The sequence below is a fragment of the Rhinolophus sinicus genome, linkage group LG01 (assembly GCF_036562045.2).
Source record: "Rhinolophus sinicus isolate RSC01 linkage group LG01, ASM3656204v1, whole genome shotgun sequence".
Lineage (NCBI taxonomy): Eukaryota > Metazoa > Chordata > Mammalia > Chiroptera > Rhinolophidae > Rhinolophus > Rhinolophus sinicus.
The window spans coordinates 186,047,566-186,069,060 of record NC_133751.1 but is presented as its reverse complement, the minus strand read 5'-3'; the positions used below and the strand labels follow the sequence as shown (position 1 = coordinate 186,069,060).

Sequence of the window (21,495 nt, the reverse complement as noted above, 5' to 3'; positions counted from 1 at the left end):
ATTCAGACATCTCATTAAATCAGACATGTCTTCCCACTTCCACTCTAGATTGTTTAAATAAGAGCCATTGATAGCATTCTGGAATTACTAATCTAACTATACTGTGACCAAGAATATGTACACATCATGCACCTACACATTCTAAGAACAGAGGCTATACAAGTAGTTAAAACTGCATATTTAATTTTTGGTGGCTGAAGATACATTTTTGTCCTTAGCATTGCAATCATGTACCTGGAATGTGATGGACCTCTTTCTTGGGAAGTTTGAGAGGACAGACTTCCATCAAAGGAGTTCCCTCGGTGGCAGCCTGAAATGGTCGTCTTGGGTGAGAGGGAATCTGACTGGAATGTTTCACAGACCACCTGCAGTCCCTTTTGGAGGTAGAGATAAAAGATTAAATTGTATTATTCTTCAGGTATATCTTCTAGAATCAGCTATCATATTACAGACACTGTTTTTTAAATTAAGAAAAAAATGCAGCATAGCTAATTATAATGGCATAGACTAAGGGGTTTTGCCTTCACCCAAGAGGGAATGGAAACAGACTTCTAGAGAGCACCCATGTCATTCTAAGCATTAGGCGAAGTACTTTCATACACTTTATTCCATTTTTCCCTTCATTTTTTTCCTTTTCCAGTATTCATATCCTATACCCACAGAAGAATTACAAACCAACAATTCATCTAAGATATGCCAATACTGAGGTGAACTGAATAGAGTCACAAGGCTAAAACCAAGCAACAGGTTAGAAAGAGCTAATCAAATCAAAGCCAGACATGAAAATGGAGGTGCAAAGTTCAAGTTTTCCATCACTCATCAGAGTAGGGATGTAATACATGTTGCCAACTGGATATGACCTTTATTCTGAGCAAAGACTGAGAGGCTAAAACTGCATGCTTTGTATACTGGAAGCAGTGCTTAACTAACTGAAGGCTAATCAGGGTCACTTAAGAGGGATGATAGCAGGCGGTGGAAGGCACAGAGAACCAGAGGGAGGAGTTTGGTCTTGAGATAATGGTCAACAGGATCACTAAAGATTCCTAGGAAGGAAGGCATATGATGAAAGGACAGCATCCTGCAGATAATAAGCCTCTATGGAATGGTGAGTTAATAAATAAATAAATGATGCATTAGAAAGATTATTTAGGCATTAACTGAATTTATCTGAAGGAGGAGCGACTAGAGGTAGACAATCCCATTAGGCGGTTCAAGTTGCAATCTAGTTAAGAGGACCCTGATTTGGAGGGTAGTAGTGGGCATAGAGAATAAAGAGCACATCTGAGCTACATATGAAAAGAAAACAAAATATGATTTCTCAACAAGAAACCAAACAGGCTTAAGGAGAATGAAATAGGAGATTTATGTATTTCATTATATCTAAGATGTCATCAGTTATAAGACAAACCACTTGTTATATTTGATTAAGAAGAAACCTTATGAATTAAACTAGGACACTTCTTGTCAATGAGGACTTCTTATTTTTATTTATTAAATGAGTTATCTTAGACATAGCTACTTAGGCATAGCTTTTGATTATATATCCATCCGGTGTATATGTAAAAAGGAAAATATAAGTGAAATAAATTGGTGTAGGTATTCCTAAAATGTTTTCACTTTTAGAAATTTCGACTCAGAGTTGTTGGTACGCTTTTCCATAGAATAACTTTCTGTGTCAAGAGTGCTATTTCTTAAAAGACTGTTCCATTATTCCCTCTGAAAGATTCTTCTAAAGCCATTGATCCTGGTTCTGCAAATTTGATGCTAGGAATGATGAAATTTATGATGTGCAGCAATGAAAACTATATCAAAACCGCTACCAGGCAGGAGATTGTAAGATCTCAAACACACTCAATATCAAAGATGTTGAAAGTGGAAAAACAAAAATACAACCTAAAATAGGTAAAATATAGCATATAAATCACAGTGTCTGTACTTAGCAATAGGTCAGTAAATACCAGATATAATAGGGCTCCAAAATTTCCAGTTTTCAGGGTAAAAAGGATGATGACACAACTGGCAATAATACACCAGTGTGAATGAGTATCCAACTTTGATGGAAAGTAGCAAGTTTCATTTTGCCCACGTGAATTGGAAGGGAAGGCACGTCACCTAAACACATGCTAAGTAAGTGGTAGTATATACCGGAGGTGCCCAAAAAATGTATACACATGACTTGTATTCATCTTTTGTGATCGGTATATATTGAGTATTACAATTTTAATACATATTTTTCCTCTCTTAAAATGTGTATACTTTTTTTTGGGCACCCTCTGTAGTTCTACATGACTTTGAACTACTCTGAACTTCATTTCTTTCTTTTCCAAACCAAATACTGCATGACAAATTTGCATTGAATTATAGTCTGTTTTATGATGCATCTTTTGTTTTATGTGGATTAGTTCTTGATTCCTCATTAAACTTTCAGATTCCTTAAGGGGTACGGCTGTATCTTGTGACTCCTTTCTACTCCCTCCTCCCCACCTGCTGCAGCACTACCATACCTATATCAGGATTGCCTAACAAATGTTAGGAGATTCAACACTTGACTTAGAACAAGATGATACTTCAGTTAATGTGAGATGAATAATGATAATTAACATTAAATGTTACACGCTAGTCACTGAGATAAACCAATAGTTGTGCACTCCCTTGTTTCAGCACCCCACATTTCTGGGAAGTGCAAAAAATTGTTTTCCACACTGACAGATAGGAAACCTAAGGCTTTTCAAAGTTTCACATTCAGGGAGGAAGAGCCGGCTTTGAAGCCAAGTTGTATCATTCTGGACCTCATGTCTTACCATTGACACTACACTGTATCCAAAGAATGACCTCCTCCTTTCTTTTCATGATTAAAATAAACTCACCTCTCCATGTCTTGTGTCCTGATTTGGTGATTCACAGGTCTGACTCTGACTGTTAATAGGAGAGCTTCTCTTAGCTGCAAAGATGAAATAAATTCCATCATAAATTTTATAAGATTCTAAGTTTATTTTATTTCATTAGTTCATTTTATTTTCAAGTAAAAAATCTATTTTAACAGTCCATTATCATGTTGAACACATTTAATAATGTATGTTGTAAGAGAAATCAAATAACCAATTCAAAAACCTAAGCATTTCTAGGTTGTCAATCTAGATCTTTTCATCTATTCAGTCTGACTCAAGTGGTTAAGGTGCTAAAAATTTAGAAATACTATTATAAAAATAAGAACAGTTAACTTCTACATAGTACCTAATATCTGCCAAGTCCTGTTCTAAGCATTTTACATGTATCAACTCATTTAAACCTTCAAGTAGTTGTATAATAACATAGGGTAGATTATTAGACCCATTTTATAGATGAAGACATAAGGCACAGGAAGTTTAACTTGCACAAGTTCACTTGGCTTTTGTATGAAGGTTCCAGCCCAGGTTATCTGGCTCCAGGGTCCGTGCTTTAATGACCACATTAACCTGCCCCTGAGGTACAATTCAAATAAATTACATCTTTACCTGAGGATCAAGAACCACAGGAAACTAAGATGGCAATGCCACATTTAAATTGTGAGTAAACTGGTGCTAAGAGGAAAGTGATTTACCAACCTTACAAAATAAGAGACCAGGGGAGTGTCACCTATGTGCTATTGCTTTTTCTTCTGGCTATGTTTTCTAAGCTGAGTTTAATTTTCCCTTAGATACTGGGCACCGTTTCAAGTTCACAGGTGTCAGGCGGAGGAGAAAGGAACCCACTGTGGATACCATCCAGAAGCAAAGGGAGGGGAAAGGGAATAGACCAGGTGCTATTCATTCACCTGGACATGAATTCTTAATAGTTTTTGTACATGTGTTAAATGATAGTTTAGGAATGAGAAGGGGAGAGAGAGAGAGAAAGAGACAGCTAAATTTGAAGTGACCTCTCCATTCATACAGGAAAGTGATATGACTCTTAAAAAAATAAAAAAAAAAACCCTTAATTTCTTTAATCAACATAAAGATATGGCTTTTTCAGTAATAGTTTTGTTTTACTGTAGCATATTTTATTTTTCTTCTGTCTAATTTATCCTTTTTTCAGTTTTTTAACCTCATACATCTGTCTTCACTCTCAGATTGTTTTAATCCAATGCAATTAACCTCATCCCATCCATGGAATCTGAAGTAGACCACTTCTGACTATGACGTCTTTACTTATTTAGTCCCTTGATATTTGAATCATATGACAGAATGTTACTCTTGATTTTGTAGTTTATTTCAATAGTTAATGCATTGTGTACATGCAAGGTGAGGGGTTAGTCTACTTTTACTATATGAAAAATGTCATCCTCCTTTTGAATGACTATCGTAAGCATGATTTGTCACTTTAAGCATCTTACCATATATGTGAATAATATGGCACTCCTAGTTTACAAAATCCCTTAATATATTATGGACCTTGCAAGGTTATGTTAAGTTATAGAGGAAAAAACTATGGAAAAAATTATGTAAGAACTTGTTTATAGTTTACTTCCCTTGACGAAGCTCTTTTATATGTTATCGATATATATTATTACAATTTTAATACAGTTTTTCCCTTTCTTAAAATGTGTATACATTTTTTGGCATCCTCTGCATTTATTCCTCATAAGAACCCTGTAAGTACTTGTAACATATTTCAACTCTCACTTTACAGGTGAGGAAACTGAGGCACGGGAACTTTAAATGGCTTACTCAAAGTCACACAGCATGACAGCATGTGCCCTTGGAGTTTCTCATCATGTGAAAGAGCCCTGTACCTGGGACATTTAGATAACTACTCCCTAGAGAAATGTTCTTCCTCTTGGTTTCTTAAGGGCAAATGCTCCCATCCCCTCATCCCTGCACATGAGGGATCCTGCGAAGACCGTCCCACTGGGTGTCTGAGCCACTAACCTGTGATGATGTTCCTGATGGGCTTCACCAGTGCTGTGAAGCCAGAGACTTCGGGCTGCCTGTGCTCCCACATGGGCTGCCATATAACAAGCCCGCTGGCCAGTCGGAACGTGAGGTCAGATTCCTGGGGGAAGAGAAGATCTATGTCCGATGAGTGGCCACTAAGAACTGGTTGAAGGGACCAGTTAATGCAAGGATTAACACCATTCACAAGACTATTTTCAAAATAAGTTGACCTTCCACATTTTCTTTCATCCCACCAATGAGTGCTTCCAGGGTAAACCGATAGCCCTAAGTTATTGTCATAATTACTACAGAAATCATGGTGGTCTGCTTCAGGCAAAATTAATATTTAATTAAAATTCAGCTTTGGGCAAAGCATGAAACCCACAAATTGTTGTTTTGTGTTAGCAGTGATGGAGGCTTATTTATTTCAAGTTTTGGCAGCTCTCTTTCCTTGTGGTAACCATTATTATTCCTCTTAATGATTTAACTGTCCTTTCTTCCTCATAAGGCAGCATCCTCAGATGCTTGCATTTTGACTTTCTATTCTCCAGTCCATCTCTTGTTCTTGAGTTTCATGGAATCAGGCACATATATTTAGATTTCTCCTAATGTATTATTTTGTAATGCTGCCTCTCAACAATCTTTAATTCCTTGAGGTAGTGATATATCAGGCATCCTCCCTCTCCCACAGCCCCACAGCCCCATCACCATCAAAATGTTTAACATAGCATTAGGAATTGGGTGCACAGTAGTTGCTCAATAAATACTTGCTGAATTGCACTGACTTTACAACCCAAACTGATTCAATTTATCTACAATTTAAGGTCTCTTCCAGGGAGCACATTCTGTGCTTCATTATTACATCATTTTGAGAGGCTATGTTTAAAATGCAATCTCATATTGTATAAGTACAAATATATGACATTCTGAGGTTGCATTTTAAACAATTCAGTCTCTTAAAACAGCATAGAGATGGAAGCTGAGAATATGATAGGAGATGAATGAACATACCTGAGAACTAGGAATTCACTTAGGGCAATGATTTGCAACCCTGGCTTGCATATTATAATCTCCTGGGGAGCTTTTAAAACACAGGAGGCCCAGGTCCCACTTGCTCCCCTAACCAGACCAATTAGGTTAGAGTATGTATGAGGTTTTCTAAAGTTCCCCCTGGTGACTCTCACACGTAGCTATCAGCTATTGTGTTGAAAACCACTGATCTAGAAAGATAAGAGCTGAGGAAAAAGAAAAATGACTCTGCAAATGTGAATCATTGTAGCTCAGTGTCAAAGGAAACTTCAACTGGGAAGGCTGATGAAATCCCTGAATAAATCTGCATATGGGTAGAGAGAACTCTCTGTAAGCTATAGGCCGGGATCCTGGTACCACAGCAGTGCCTATTATGGGAAAACTTCTAGGACTCCCTGTGGAAGTACATTCATTCTACAAATACCTATAGACCCCCTACCATGTATTTGGTACTATTCTAGGTTCTAGGATACAATAGTGAACAAAGCATACAAAATTTCTGCTCTCCTAGCACAAAGGAGAAAAACCAGGTAAAGGGATGTCTCAGGCAAAGTGTTGCTATTTTAGACAGGATGGCCAGGGAAGGCCTTATTGTGCAGGTAACTTGAGTAAAGCTCTGAATGAAATGAAGAAGCTGCCATGTAGCTATTTCCAGAAAAAGCATTATGTGAAAAGAGATTAAAAAAACGCAGGGTCATAAGTATGCCTCACGGGTCAAGGAGATTGTGAGCCAGGAGTCAAGAGAATGATAGAACAGTAGAAAAAAATTACGGTCAGAGAAGTTATCAAGTTCCAAGTTATACAGGGCCTGATAGGTCATAGCAAGGACTGCAGCATTTACTGAGGAAGATGGGAAACCACTGGAGGGTTTTGAGTAGTGGAGGGACATGATTGAATATGCTTCGATAGGCTCCCTCAGGCTATGGAGAATAAAGGCAAGGGTGAAAAGAAACGAGGTAGGAAGCTATATTATCTGTATTATCATCTAGGTGAAAGATGATTAGACGAGGATGTTAGTAGAGGGTAAAATGAGAAGTGGTAGATTCTGGACACATTTTGAAGATAGAACTTACAGAATTTGCTAACTGACCAGAAGTGGAATATAAAAGAAAAAGGTATCAAAGATGTTTGGCCTTGCCATTGGTAAAGATGGGCAAGATGAAAGAGGAGGAGGTTTGGGGATACCAGGAGCCTAGTTTTAGACATGTTAGGTTTGGGATGCCTGTTAGCCATTGACCTAGAAATACTGAGTAAACAGCTTGACAGGCAGGTCTAGAGTTAAGGGGAGAGCAACCCCACTTCCCTTGAAATGGATACGGGGGAGGCTGCACAGCATTATGTATTAGATCCAGCAAGTAGGGAATTAATCGTAAGTAAAGCTTATCAGATTTGTCTCCAGAAATGCAAGATGCCAAATTTCAACTGACCTGGTCTCAATGATTCTGCAGTTTCTAAGCTCAGTCCTTTTCCATGTTTCTCATAAGTAATTTTGACACAAATAAAACTCCAATGGACACTGCAGTAGGAAGTGAGCCCTTATATGAAAACCCTGGCCTTCAACATCTGGTCTATCCTGGTGACATTTAGCATTCACCAGTAGTTACTGTCATCATTTTGTTTTATTTGATATACTCCCAACTAGATTGTTTATCTCTTGAAAACAAGCTGATATGTCCTTCTGCTGTGCATCTCCCCTCGAGCAACAATACTTAATCATTAATTAATTTTACTTTCCCCAATAACACCATTAAATACAATCACTCTTCAGACCTGCATACCCGCAGAACCTATGGCCTCCTCCTATTTTCCTTTGTAAGTCTCTTAAGTTGGCTGAATGTGTAAATTCTGGGACCCAAATTCGTCTTATAGAGTCCCCTTTAATGGGTCACCAAATGCTATGTATACATACACGACCAGAAACTCATAGCTGGAGAAGACACTATCATTCAAACAGCTAACGGGCAGGTGGTCTAGAAAGGTCCTGGGAAAAACCAGAGGATGTAAACATTGGAAGATTCAACATCCCACACTTCAGACACTTTTCTTGCTTGCACTAAAAGCCTGTTTCCATGATGGCATGAAGCAATTCTAAATGTGTTTACCAGTAGCTTAGAGAGATCTACTGAAACAACTATTATTTTAAATTCCATTTTAAAGTTGTTTACTTCACACATGTAGATTTTATAAAATCTCCTTGAGGGCTTAGATTTTGTTTTATTCCCTGCTGTTTCTCCAGAACAGTGCCTAGCATAGAGCAGGCATCCAATAAGTATTTATTGAAGGAATAAGTAAAGATGATCAAATGAAGAAAATATTGATATCATATTTGAAGCAGATCCCTTAAGTGTAATAAATATTCAGTTTTTTCACTGCTAAAATTAATTTTGGTCTAAAATGAATAATATATTTGATAGAATTTCTAGGTTATTATTTCATGTGAAATATTAGAGCTAGTTATGGCACTGTGTTAGCTAACCAGAACACAATGATAATTCCTACCCTCAAACCATTCAGAATCTAATGGGAAAGACGGATCCATAGAGAGATAATGATAGAAACAAACTGAAAATAACAATAAAGATAAGTCTAGAATATTACAGAAATAGAGGAGGAGGGAAGATGGATTTTGAACGGAGTTGCAAAGGATGAGGAGGGGTTTTCTAGGCATGTTGGGGTATGAGGGCATTCCAGGCAGCAGGATCAGTACGAGAACAGGCCTGAAAAAAATCATGTTATGTTTCTGGGGAGACCCCAAGCATGTGGAGCTCACAGGCAGAAGTGGCCAGGTGTGTCATGGAGGGCCCAGTTACCACACTAAGGAGCTAGAGTTTCCCCCGCTGTATGATGAGAAATCAACAAATTAAGCATGTTGGTGATACCGTCAGATTTCATTTAAGATAGATCACTTTGGTACTAAAGATAGATCTTATGAGACTGTAAATCCAGTTAAAAAGTGGCCCAAGTAAGGAATGATGAAAGCTTGGGTTAATTCAGTCAATAGGGATGAAAAAGATGCATGTTTGAGAACAATATGGGAGACAAAATGAGAAGGACTTTATGATTAGTGGAATGTACTGGTAAGAAATGAGAGAATCAGCAAAGATTGCTCCTAGTTTTTGAGATAATGTGAATGGATCCATCACCTGAAATACAAAACATCAGGACAAGGGCTCATTCCAGGGGAAATCTGAAATGCCCATAGATTATCTATTTGGAAAAGGTTGTTGGCAATTTACTCTAGAGGTCAGCAAAGAAGTCAAGTTTAGAGACATAGAATTAGGTGATCTCAGCCTACGGTATACAAATGGTGAATGCGGCTGGAGAGGAGGTCTTCCAAAGAGAAGATAGAGTGAGAGGAGCAAAGGGTCCAGGGTGTATCTCTGGCGAAGACTAGTGTTAAAGAAGCAGGCAAAGAAGATAAGCTCTCAAAGGAGATCAAGCAGCAATAGTCAGGGATGCAAGAAAAAGCAGCTGAGTGTGGCGTCCCCAAAGGAATGGAAATTTTCAATAAGGAATGACAGTAGTTTCAAATGCAGCTGAGGCTTGGTGAGATGAGAACTGCAAAACAAAGATTAGGTTCAATAGCTCAGAGGTGGTATATGACCTACCTTAGTGAGAAGAGTTCCAGCATAGGCGCATAAAAAACAGGATAGTTCTGTGGAAAGTCAATTCATTTTGAATCCTGCCTCAGTTAGTTACTTATGAGCTTGATTATTACCTCTCTGGAACTCAGTTTGCCCTTTGGCAGAATGCAAACATAGATATACACCTCCCTATGGGTGGTTGTAAAAATTAGAAATGTGTGAAAACTGTCTGTTACATAATAGAGAGAAGCTGAAGGAAGTGTATGAAGTTGCGGAGTAAATGGGAGGTGAGGAAGTGGAGGCATGGGCTCATGTCTTGACAGATGGCAGCCTCACATGCCTCCTGCAGTATCTTGTCTTATAAGAGCTTCAACCTACAACACTATCTGTGGAAGCACCAAGTGGGGACTCGAGGAAGTAAAGTCAAAAAAAGGACGGACAAGTAAGGAAGCACACAGGGGTTGGAGACCACAAATTTGTGGAAACACCAATCTGGATGGCTTTGTGGTTTCTTCCTGGGAGCATGCAGATCTCTGGGGCAGGCACAGATAAGGTGGCTTCTGCTCATGATCTGGGGTTGGAGTTTTGAAGGGCAAATGCAAATGAAGGACAGGAAGCAAAGGACATTAATGGTGCGTGTGAGGAGGAAAGCACGTGGGTACAGTACGGATAGGAAGAAAGACAGGGCCTGGACAGGCAAGTGAGAGGTCCAGGGCAGTGGTTCTCAATCAGGGGCAATTCTCACTCCGGCCCCACCCTCTGGAGATATTTGGCAATGCCTGGAGTCATTTGTGGTTGTCACAACTCGGAGGGAGAAGATACTACTGGCATGTAGTGGATAGAGGCCAGAGATGCTACTAATATCCTACAGTGCACAGAACAGCCCCCCACAGCAAAGAATTATCTGGCCGAAAATGCCACAGTGCTGAAGTTGAGGAATTCTGATAAAGGATTTTACATTCCCCAATTATGTTGAAAAAAGCAAAACCGCGCTCAGAAGGAAAAAGCCTTCTATGAAAATTGACTGACTCATTGATATTTTTTTATTCCCTATATAGCATCTAGAACAATATTTCCCTCAGAGAAATAATAACATGATAAAACAATAATAATGCTAGTAGAAAAAGCTAACAATAACTGCATTACTGTCTCATAAATACTCCAATCCCAGGACATAGATAGACCTTGGTGCTCTTGAGTCAGCTTTCCTCAACTATCTGTGTAGTCTCTCTGGAAAGAGGATCTGGCCTCTTTCTCTTAATAATGCATAATATTAATAGTAATAAAATGCCAACAGTAAAAGCAGCCATTTGTCAAGGCCTTTTGATGTGTAATGTTGACCACTATCGTTTGTTTAATCCTGAAAGTGCCCTATAAAATTGTTCTTATGTCCAATTTATACATGAGAAAACTGAGGCTTAAAGAAGTTAGTTGCTCAATATAGTAGGAAGTGGCAAGCACAGGATTCAAAGGCAGGCTTGTTTCTGAAACTTGAACTCTCAGCCACGTCTTCTGATATAATTCCAGCCATTCCTATGCTTCCATGCTTTTAATCCAGAGGGTATTTCCCCACAGATAGACATCTATATACATTTATCAATGTTTTAAAGGAGATTTCTTTCCTGTCCCTTCCATTTTAAGGACTATGTAGCTACATATTATATAATTGCTATTTTTAGCACCTGGATAAGCTTCTGATAATAACTTGGGTTCACTCAGTGAGTGGATCTTCAATATTGATCGAGCGCCTCATATATGCCAGACATTATTCTAGATGCTAGAGATACAATGCGACCTGGACAGACAGCATCTCTTTGCTGAAAAACGTATTCTAGTGGGGTGACGGACAACAAACATGTAAACAAACACATAAAATAGTTTCAGGTACTAAGTGCTAAGGGGGAAAATGGACCATCATGTGCTAGTGGCACTCAAGTAGGGAAATACCTTCTGAGGTGGTGACATTGGAGGTCTGAGTAAACCAGTGAGAATGACAGGCCACGTGAAAGTCTCAGGGCGGAGCATGGGGGTAAATGTTTCAAACTGAAGGAGAAAACCAGTGCAAGGACCTAAAATCCAGAGTGAACTTGTCTAGTTTGAGGGTGAGCCCGGAGGTTATTGAATAAGGAAGGGAGAGGTGAGTGAGATGGACGGAGGTGAGGCAGGAGCTAGGTCCTGCCATCCCACAGGCCAGGGTGACAGGCTCAGTTAAAGTAAGGCTTTCCATTAAGTGTAATTTTTATAAAAATCCATTTAAAGTGGAAAGTCAAAACTTTTAAAGCAACAATTTAATTTAATTTAAAATATTTAAAATGTTTAATATGTTTGATGGGCAATATGGCCAGTGCATGCAAAGCATTTGGGGAATTTACAGGTAATTTCAATTCTATTTCTACCAGCAATGGGAGAGAGTCCATTGAAGGTGAATTTTAACTAAAACTAAAATAGGTGAAAAGACTCTTTAGTCTATTCCCCTCTAGTGATTATTAATGGACTCACAGCCACCTTCATATATAAATATATATATATATATATATGTACTGGGGGTGCCAAATAATGTATATATGTAACTTATCTTCACTTTTTGTTATTGGTACATATTGAGTATTACAATTTTAATATAGTTTTTTCCTTTCTTAAAATGTGTATACATTTTTTTGGCACCGTCTGTATATATCTAACTTAAAACACCCATTCATTAGGAGTCTAATATTCTATTAAAGAACAGTTGAGTATATTAATGCCTTCTTATCTCTTATCTTAGCACTTAGATGGAATGTTGTGATTTATTAATTAACAGAAATAACAAATAGTCCTTGATTTCTTTCCACGTGTTTGAGTTGTACTGTATCTTCACATATATTCACCCTGTGTAAGAGGCAGCCACAATTTTATGCAATGGAGGATCCAAGAGGTTAAGTAATATCACCAAGATCACACAGATGCAGAGTGGTGGCAGAGCAAATTCAGATATTGCCTCTTTCAGATCCAGGGGTACATGGGTATAATTGTATTTTCATCCGGTTGGTTTCCATGTAATCTTATGTTTTGTATTTTATGCATTTAAAAATATGTGGAAAGCAATTCTCAGGTTGAAACAAAACTGTCAAAAAATCCAAATCACATGAAAATGAAAAATGTCTGCTCTAGACCCTATATTATAATAGAAGTACCTACAGAATGCTATGGAAATATACAGGAGATAGTGCCTAAGTCTACACGGGGAAGGTCAGAGGAAAAGATTCATGAAAATGATGACATTGAAGTTGAGGTTTGAAGAATCATAAGAGGAACGAGGAGGGAAAGGAGGGCAGAGCAACCAGCAAGGGCATGTTCAGGGACTAGTTCCTATGACCCCCAGAGCTGGATCATGGGGTGCCAGTAGGGACTGGAAATGACAAATTCAGGGAGAAACTTAAACCCCCAATCATGATTGACCTTATATGCCATGTTTAATATGTTGGCAGATGGAGAACCACTGTAGATTTTTAAGTTGGGAAATAATAGATGGAGAATTGTGTTACTGAAATAACGTTTAGCAGTTTAATATAGAAATAAAGCTCTCCATTTCTTGGCTTGCTATCAGATCATACGAGGACATGGACAACCCAATATGGAAATAGAATCTGAAGCCCGCCCTCACCACACCTCTCTCCTCTGTCAGCCTAACACTGCCTTTCTGCTTACCTTGATCCTGTGGACCAGAGGAGCAAACAGAAACACGAAGAGTTCCACAGTAGCCATGGAGTTCTGGAATATCTTCCTTCGGTTGTTCTCTTCCTCATCGTTGGAGCTGCTTTGGCAAGGCTGCCCTGGAGAACCCTGGTTTTCAATCTGGTGGATGAAAGCACTGCTGCTGCCACCCCAGCTGGACCCTCGGTCTGTGCCCCCAAATCGCTCACTGTTGCAGTCGTGGGGGGCCTCCAGGAGCATCCAGTGCAGGGTGTGAAGAAGCTTTGTCTCAGCAACACCCAGTTTATCCTGGTGGCCTGCATGACACAACCACGTAGCCAGGTTAAGGCAAACTCTGTGACCAGAACAATGGATGTCAATTTGGGGACTGGGAAGAACATCCTTGCTTTACTCTGTGGTTTGATTTCCTAGGAGACACCAGCATTTCTTTGTATCTCTTCTAACCATCAGTGCAAGGGCACATTCTTGTTTTGGGGCTGTCTACCTGGCTGCAGTCTCTGCAGAATGACATGATTTTGTAGGAGGAAAAACTGTAGGCATCACATCTCCTCAGTCAGATACCAAATACAGTTGACCCTTGAAGAACTCGGGTTTGAATTGCATGGGTGCACTTATAGGTGGGACTATATTTCAATAAATATAGTTGATCCTTCCTATCTTTGGGTTTCGTATCCATATATTCAACCAACTATGGATCGAAAACAATATTTTTGCATTCCCAACCACAGTTTCCCAACAAAGAATAGAAAATACTTTCAATCTGTGTTTGGTTGAATCTGTGGATATGAAGGACTTACTGCAGAATTAAAAGTTATATGAGGATTTTCAATTCAGGGTGGGGGGCGAAAGGGGACCTAACCACCACCCGCCGTGTTGTTCGATGGTCAACTGTGTATTTCCAAATAGAAAGCGTAATGGTTAAAAATATGGCTCTGAAGATAACAACTACTCTATTTTAGACAGTATGACCAGGAAAGCCCCCTCTATAAAGGTAAAATTTGAGCAGAGAACCAAATGAGAGGAAAGAACTGGATAGAAAGGAGCATGTACACAGAGATGGGACAGATGGCTAGGATAGGTTGTCATGTGATAAAAGCAATCTACAAAATAATCTTAAAAAGAAAAACACTCTTTATGTACACACATGCATATACACACACTACTACAAAGTGAAAGTGATTGCTTTAGGAGCTGCGAGGGCAAAGAGGACAACTCTGAAGGGAACCCGTCTGGGATGGGTGAGAGTCTTTAGCTTTCCTGTAATATTTTAATGTTTTAAAGGAGAATATATTCACATATTACCCATAAAATAAAAATTTAAAATAAGAGCCTTCAAAACAATAATAAGTAAATAAGTAAATAAATAAATAAAAGAGCCAGTTCCCTCACTGGTAAAATAGAAATAACACTGGTACCAATTATCCAGGGGAGGGTGTTGTGGTTGTGAGAATTAAATGAGATAATGTGAGCACAATGTCTGGGAAAATAATAAGTAACCAATAAATGTTATTATGGACATTGAACTCAAAGGATGACGGTATGCCATAAATATGTAATTCAGGAGCACAACCTAGCTTGTTCCTGTTTGAAAGCAGGGTTGCAGTGCAGTGGAGGACATGAGGCAGAGCAGCTTGCACCAGCTCCCATCTGGAGATGCTCTGGATGGCTTCAGAGAGGGCGGGAGAGAGGCCATGCAGCTTGTTTTCTACCAACACTCGTTCAAAGGACTATAGATACAAAAAGAAAAAAAGCATGAAAAATAAGCAATCAGATTCTGACTGGTGCAAAAAATTACATCAAGGTACTGTATACCCTAAAAGATGCAAATTACTCGACCAGATTCTTTCCAGTGCACTCAGATTGCATTTCATTGAATATGTTATCAGGCACTGGGTCAGTGATAATTTCCTATTATCTACCCAACTGCAGGTATTATCCAAAGTATATGGCTTGAATGATTAAATGATTATCATATCCACCCAAATAAAATTCCCCTAACAAAGACTACAACACATTTAATTCATGAAATTTTTTGATGCAATATTTTATAAAATGCTGCTGAGTCATCCAAAGAGGCTGTCACAACTGCATACAGAAGTGAAATGTCTTTTGTGAAAGTGTTTTGAGGAACAGAATTTATGTCAATGTTCAACAAGTTATAATAAAATACGACTCTTCCAAGAAATCTAATTTTGGGGTCCCTTATGTTTTCTATGTCCCTAGCAATGATAGGGCACGGGACATTCCTTAACTAATGCCTAAAACCATAAAGTTATTTAATATACCTGTTGAATAAAGAAAAAAAAGGAGAGAAAAAGGGAGGGAGGGAGAGAGACAGGGAGGGAGTGAGGGAGGAAGGAAATTAGCTATTTTTGCTTTGCTGGTTTAACTCTCCTATCCTGGCCAGGGATATTTTCAGAGAGTATAGCATCCCAAAATAAGTTTGATATACTCAATTTTTTGTTTGTTGGTTTGTTTTTACTTTTTTCTTACTTAAGGAGAGGAGTATATCAGTATAAAGTGTTGGGGAAAGTGTCGCTACCAAGTATCAAATAATTTTAATAAGCATTTGACTTGTATGGACAGAACTCAATTGGTCCTTGATGCTCCAAATGGTCTAGAAAATTATATAAGTGTGCTCTAGACTGGTCATAATAAAGTTCCAAGTGTCCAAGCTGTATTATTGGAATTATTAGGATACTTGAGAAAAAAGACATGGCTTAATACAGAAATTCTCCAAAGAAAACTATTTACTTTTTGATTCAAAAGGAAAATAAGAAATTCCTAATGAAAAGCATGCTGAAGTTTTGGGAAGGCGTGAAAGAAATCAGAGATGCATTTTTTTTTCTTTTTTCAATGCAGATCCAAATATTTTTACATTTCACAGCCCTCAGGTAATTTTTAGCAAATAAGATAACTTTTAATTTAGATCTTTATATCTCTGTATCTACCTATGAATGTGGCTTAACTATTTCATATTGTGTGACATTAAAAATGTCAGATGTATCTTTGCCAAGAACAGAGAAAAGTTGGGATTATTTTAAGCTAGCATAGTTCATTGTAAGCATGGTTTAAGGAAGGCTCAGAGATGTCAAGTGTCAAATTACTCTAATTGAAATAGATACAAAACAAATTCCATTAAAAGTCTCTTACTAGAAAGTTCGATTTTAAAAATGTCTCTGTGAGAACTTTGAAGGGCAGGGGATGCAAAAAAACAAAATCCTGCTTGAGAGAGAGAGAGCAAGAGTTTAACTCTCCAGTTGGCTGCCATCAATGTCTATGGCCGTAACACATTTCAGAGCTCCTTATTAGAAGGTCATCTATATAGTTATTTGCAAATATTCATGGCAGTATCTAAATAGGTAGGTCTCCACTATAGGTTGTAATGTATACAATTTTAAGACTTTTATGTGAACTCCAAATTTTAATGAAGTCTGTGAAAATCCCCTTTCAATTTTGCTTCATGATTTCATGTCTTTTGTTCTGTTTCTAAAATGGCGCTATATTTTGCATAAGTATTAATAATGTTATTTTAATCATTATTTTATATCATCCACTTTCAGACTTACACAACAAATACGGGACATAAAAATTCAGAATGGCATAATACTTTGTTGTAGTTCATAAACACTCATTTTATAAACTTCCACAGCATAGCAGCGATTTTGTTAATTAAGGATTTAATTTCTTATATGTGCCTCACAAGGCCCTCCACCACCTGGTTCTCTGCTAGCTCTCCACCTTTGCTTCTACTGCTCTACCCCTCCCCCTACTCTGGGCGAAGGTCCTGTATGTAGACTTGCTGTTCCCTCTGCTCTCCTCTCAGTTATTCCTCCCTGCCTTCCTTCAAGTCTTTGTCCAGGGGTCACGTTAGCAAATAAGCCTTGTCCATCTACCACTTCTAAAATGAAACCCCCACCCTCGTGCTCCCTAATCTCCTTTTTTCTTGATTTTTCTCCATAGCGCTTATCACTATCCGGCTTACTGTGTATTTTTACATATTTGTGCGTGGCCTGTCCCCCTCCCACTAGAATGCAAACTCTATATTTGTTTTAGTTATTGCTCTACCCATCATCTAGAACTGTGTCTGGCACATAGTAGGTGCTCACTAATATTTGCTGAGTGAATTAATACATACAGTCAGTAGGATTTAATGTCTTTCTTTGGATTGAAATTATCATACAGAATATGGAAATCATTAAATGGTGAATATCACGTACCACACAAGAGGCTTCATATTGCTTCCCCAGCTTAGGCCTCAAAAATGCACTGAAAAATTAATAGAGATATCTGTTATAAACATAAATTAAATTATTAGAGCATCCTTATGATATATTTTTCAATTAATAAGACATGGTGCTATGAAATTCAAATTTCCTGCCTCCCTATAGCTAGTTAATGAGCAGGTGTTGAACACCTGACAACATTTGCTTTTACATGTGTAATTACATATATATAAAAAAGAGATGTGGATCTCTATGTTTTCTGTATCAACTCTTATTTTGAAGACTTTTACGTAATCAGATTCTAAATCGTCAATGGTCAGAAGGGATGCCTTACTTATGTACAGTCACATTAAAACTGAAAAACGAACACAGCTTGTGAGTCATGATTTTCAGAATCTAATTTTTTATATAATAAATCTCCAAAGTAATAATAATAATAATAATAATAATAATAATTATTATTATTATTATAATAATGGAAACCTCCTTTCCTATTTACTGAAATAGGTTTCAGGCCTTTCGGGGTGTGGGGGGGAGCTTTATCAAAAATCATTCTTCTCAGGGGTTTTAACCAGGAAGATTACGCTCGCTGAATCCAAGCAAACATGGTTAACAAGTGGGCAAAGCAGATATTCGCCAAACAGAGCTAGAAAAACAACAGGTCACCAGGTTGGAATCACAGCAGGAGATGGAAGGGGAATTGGACGCAGGAGCACAACCAGTCATAATTATTATATCTTCCCTAGCTCCCGCCCCCTCTTCCTAAGCTCTCTGCCCTCCCGCTCCCTAAATAATGTACATGTTTTATTCAGCAACCGTCGATCTGCTTGTCGTCAAACTTCACGGAAATATTTTTAAATGCGTGTTTTTAAGTGGGTGCAGAGGGCTTGCTTTCCAGCCCCAGAGAGGGAGCTGCAGGCTGTGGCGCGGCCTCAGCGGCAGCGGCGGCGGTAGACGGACCCGGGCGGCCCCAGGAGCGCCCCCAGCCCAGGGCGGCCCGCGGCGCGCCCTCTGTGCCCCTCACCTGGTTTGCCGCCACAGGAAGGTCTGGATTGGTAAGGGGATGCCGCGGCCGCTGTCCTGCTCCTGGCCCTCGGAGCTTTTCCTCTTCACCATGATGGTGGCTCCGGGGAGTCCTACTGCAGGACCCAGTGCTGGCTCCGCTCTAGCCACCCCTGCCTCCTCCTCCTCCTCCTCCTCCCGTTGCTCTCCCCAACTCTCATCCCCTCCTTCCCCGAGGCAGAGCCGGCTCTCTCCGCCTTGATCCCACGTCCCTCTCCGCTTCCCCCGCCCCTCCCCTCGCCTGGAACATGGCTGCGGGAGGAGGGGAGGGCTGGAGGAGACGCGGAGCAAGGAAGGGGGCGCTCTGAAGAGCTGCCCCCCTCGCCGTCCCCGCGCCCTCTCCTTGCTTTCAGCACCTCCCACTGTGGACAGCGGCCTAGAGCTCGCCCTGCAGGAGACCAGCGCAGGGGGCAGGTTGAGTAGCAGTGGGATGGCCAAAAGGGTCCACTCTTCGCATTGCACACCGGTCCCCTGTGCGTCCCCTTCAGTCCCCAGGATTCGGCTTCCTTCCCTTGGAGCTGCACCCCAGGAGTGTCCCCTGTCCTGCTTCCCAACCTCAGCATCCAAAGAATTGTCACGGTCTGGGGAGGAGGAGCTTTGGGGAACCGCAGAGCAGTCACTAACCCTGGCAGCGTTCGCACCTCCAGCAAGGAGGTCAGGAGTCCACCCTCGGGGCTTAGCAGAAGGAGCACATGAAAATTATTAGAAGTGCAAAGCAGGAAGGGAGCAACCTTGGCAAGACAGAGAAAGCCTGAAAGTTCTCTGATGTGAGAATTTATTTTAAAATGGTTAACCGCAAAAAATTAACCTCGCTTGTTTTGCAAAAGCAGGAATGTCCCCAAAGTAACCAGTTGTGAGTATCAGTTAAATACAACTTGAGAAAGAACATTTGAATCATGCTGTTAGGAAGTGAATTTTGTTATAGTCCATTGGTGTACTTGGGTGATGCTGTTCATACCACTGATATCTGCCATTTTCCTTCAGTTGTCAGTCAAATGTATATATAGTTTATAGATTACTGTTAGATAATTTATCTAGCAGTAAAACAAGTGGGGTTGGAGATGGGGGAAAATGAAGCAGTCTGAGTAGAAAACCCTTGCTGTGAATCCAACTACCTGCAAATAAACATAGTCACATACCTTTTTCTCTTTTTAAAAAGATTTTTGTTAAAATATAGCTCACATACAATATTATACTAGTTTCAGGTGTACATCATAGTTATTCAACAGTACCCACCTATCACTATACAGTTATTACCACATTATTGATTATATTCCCTATGCTAAAGAAGTCATATATCTTTAAAAAAAAAAAAAAGATATTGGTGTAACTCATGAAATGGAGAATCAGACCCCAGGGCCCAATCTCAACAGACAGAATTATTTTGGGTACAATTAACTACATGTGGGTCTACTCCATATTGAGAGAACTGTATGATATATATTGGCATTTTCAGTCATAGAAGTAAAGTATTTCATTCCTTGAAATCATTTTTTAACACGAATCTTGAAACAAGAAAATATAGATTCTAAATACAGTTTATTCAGTGCATATTCATTGAGTCCATTTTATATGACAAGCACTAACCTGTATAGAAGCCTGCTCACAAGGAATTCACAATATTGAAGGAAAGATAGACATGTAAAGAAAAAGGTACCACGGGACACCTGATACAGACTCACTTACGAACAAAGGGACAAGACAGAAAAGATAAGCAGGAATCAGATGGAAAAAGTCTTCCTATGGCAAGCTATGAAGTTTGGGTAGGAAGACTTTTAGGAGGGAAGTAAATGGTTCATTTCCATTTAAGTGTGATTGATATGACAGGGATGTAGAGGTTGTTTGAAATAGCCAAGAGTAGATGGGAACCCCAGTCTGGAGATTTGAAAATATATTCCATGAGATCCTGTACCAAGGCCATGACACCACAGCTAGAGATAAAGAAATACGTTTCAATGATATTGAGGAGATAGAAGAGAACTTAATAACCATGTGGTTATGGGGAAAGAAAACTAAGTAGCACAGTGGTTAAGAGCTTAGGTCTTGAGCCAGACAGTGTTAGGTGTAGCCCCGCCTCATTCTAGACATAGTACCCTGGGAATGGTTCTTTGCCAAGGTTTCCAAATAATAGCATCTTCCCCATAGAGATGTTGTGAGGATTAAATGTTAATAGTTGTAAAGAATTTAAGAGAGTCCCTGATCTATACTAAGCCTTCAATAAATTTCAACCAAACCTAAGTTTTCTGTTTTGAGTAACTCAGTATATGATGATCTCATTCAAAGAAAGAAAAAGTTGACAGGGAAAATTGTGTTTTTATTTTATGTGTGTGTACAGGAACATTAATGAATTTTCTTTGAATCTGTATTGAAAATTCCAATGGATATAATGAAGAGGCAGCTAAAAATATGGCTATAGAATTCCAAAGAATCAGCTAGGTAGGATAGATCAATTAACATTATATAAAAAGTAGTCGAAACTATGGAAGTAGGTAAAGTAATCCAGGCAAATACATGCAAAGAGAAAAGAAAGAGACCAATTGGAAGTTTAGGGGACATAAACTTTAGGCTACTGCTACAAAGGATGTTGTTGAGAGCTGACTGTATAAGACAGGATAGTGGGGCGGGGAGAATTCTAAGACGGGCCCCGAGATTCCCACCCTTTGGTGTGTATACATAGGAGAAAACCTCCACGTCACACATTGCTTCTGGTAGGGCACTTTCTGTGAAATAAAAACATTACAGTGTGTCTTATTCACCGGATCTGGCACCGTGCAACTTCTGGCTCTTCCCCAAAGTCAAAATGATTCAGGACATCTAGGCAGCCACAACAGTGCAACTAAAAACACTCAAGAAAGAGGACTTTCAGAACTGCTTTAGAAAGTGGCAAGAATGTTGGGTAAGTGTGTTTCAAGGAAGGGGGATATTATTGGCAATGTGTCTTTTACTGTAATAATTTTTTTATTTAAACATTCACTGTATTGTTTGATCACACCTTGTATATACCTTCTC

The 21,495-nt window shown here is 39.2% G+C and overlaps 1 protein-coding gene across 14 annotated transcripts in view; it reads right to left on the bottom strand.

Annotated features, from left to right (window-relative positions):
* The window catches only part of UNC80 (unc-80 homolog, NALCN channel complex subunit), a 186,990-nt gene extending 167,941 nt beyond the window's left edge, over positions 1-19,049 (bottom strand). For 9 of the 14 annotated variants that reach the window (XM_019726978.2, XM_019726980.2, XM_019726986.2 and 6 more), the window contains exons 1-7: positions 18,449-19,049; positions 17,419-17,467; positions 14,769-14,925; positions 13,193-13,494; positions 4,887-5,010; positions 2,868-2,941; positions 235-374 (exon numbers count right to left, since the gene is read on the bottom strand). In XM_019726978.2, coding sequence (XP_019582537.2) covers positions 235-374; positions 2,868-2,941; positions 4,887-5,010; positions 13,193-13,494; positions 14,769-14,925; positions 17,419-17,467; positions 18,449-18,540 — 938 coding nt within the window. In that variant the 5' untranslated portion in view covers positions 18,541-19,049. The remainder of the gene's footprint in view (positions 1-234; positions 375-2,867; positions 2,942-4,886; positions 5,011-13,192; positions 13,495-14,768; positions 14,926-17,418; positions 17,468-18,448) is intronic. The other 5 variants (XM_019726990.2, XM_019726991.2, XM_074312544.1 and 2 more) reach the window with 1 other exon arrangement.
* Between the last annotated feature and the right edge of the window lie 2,446 nt (positions 19,050-21,495).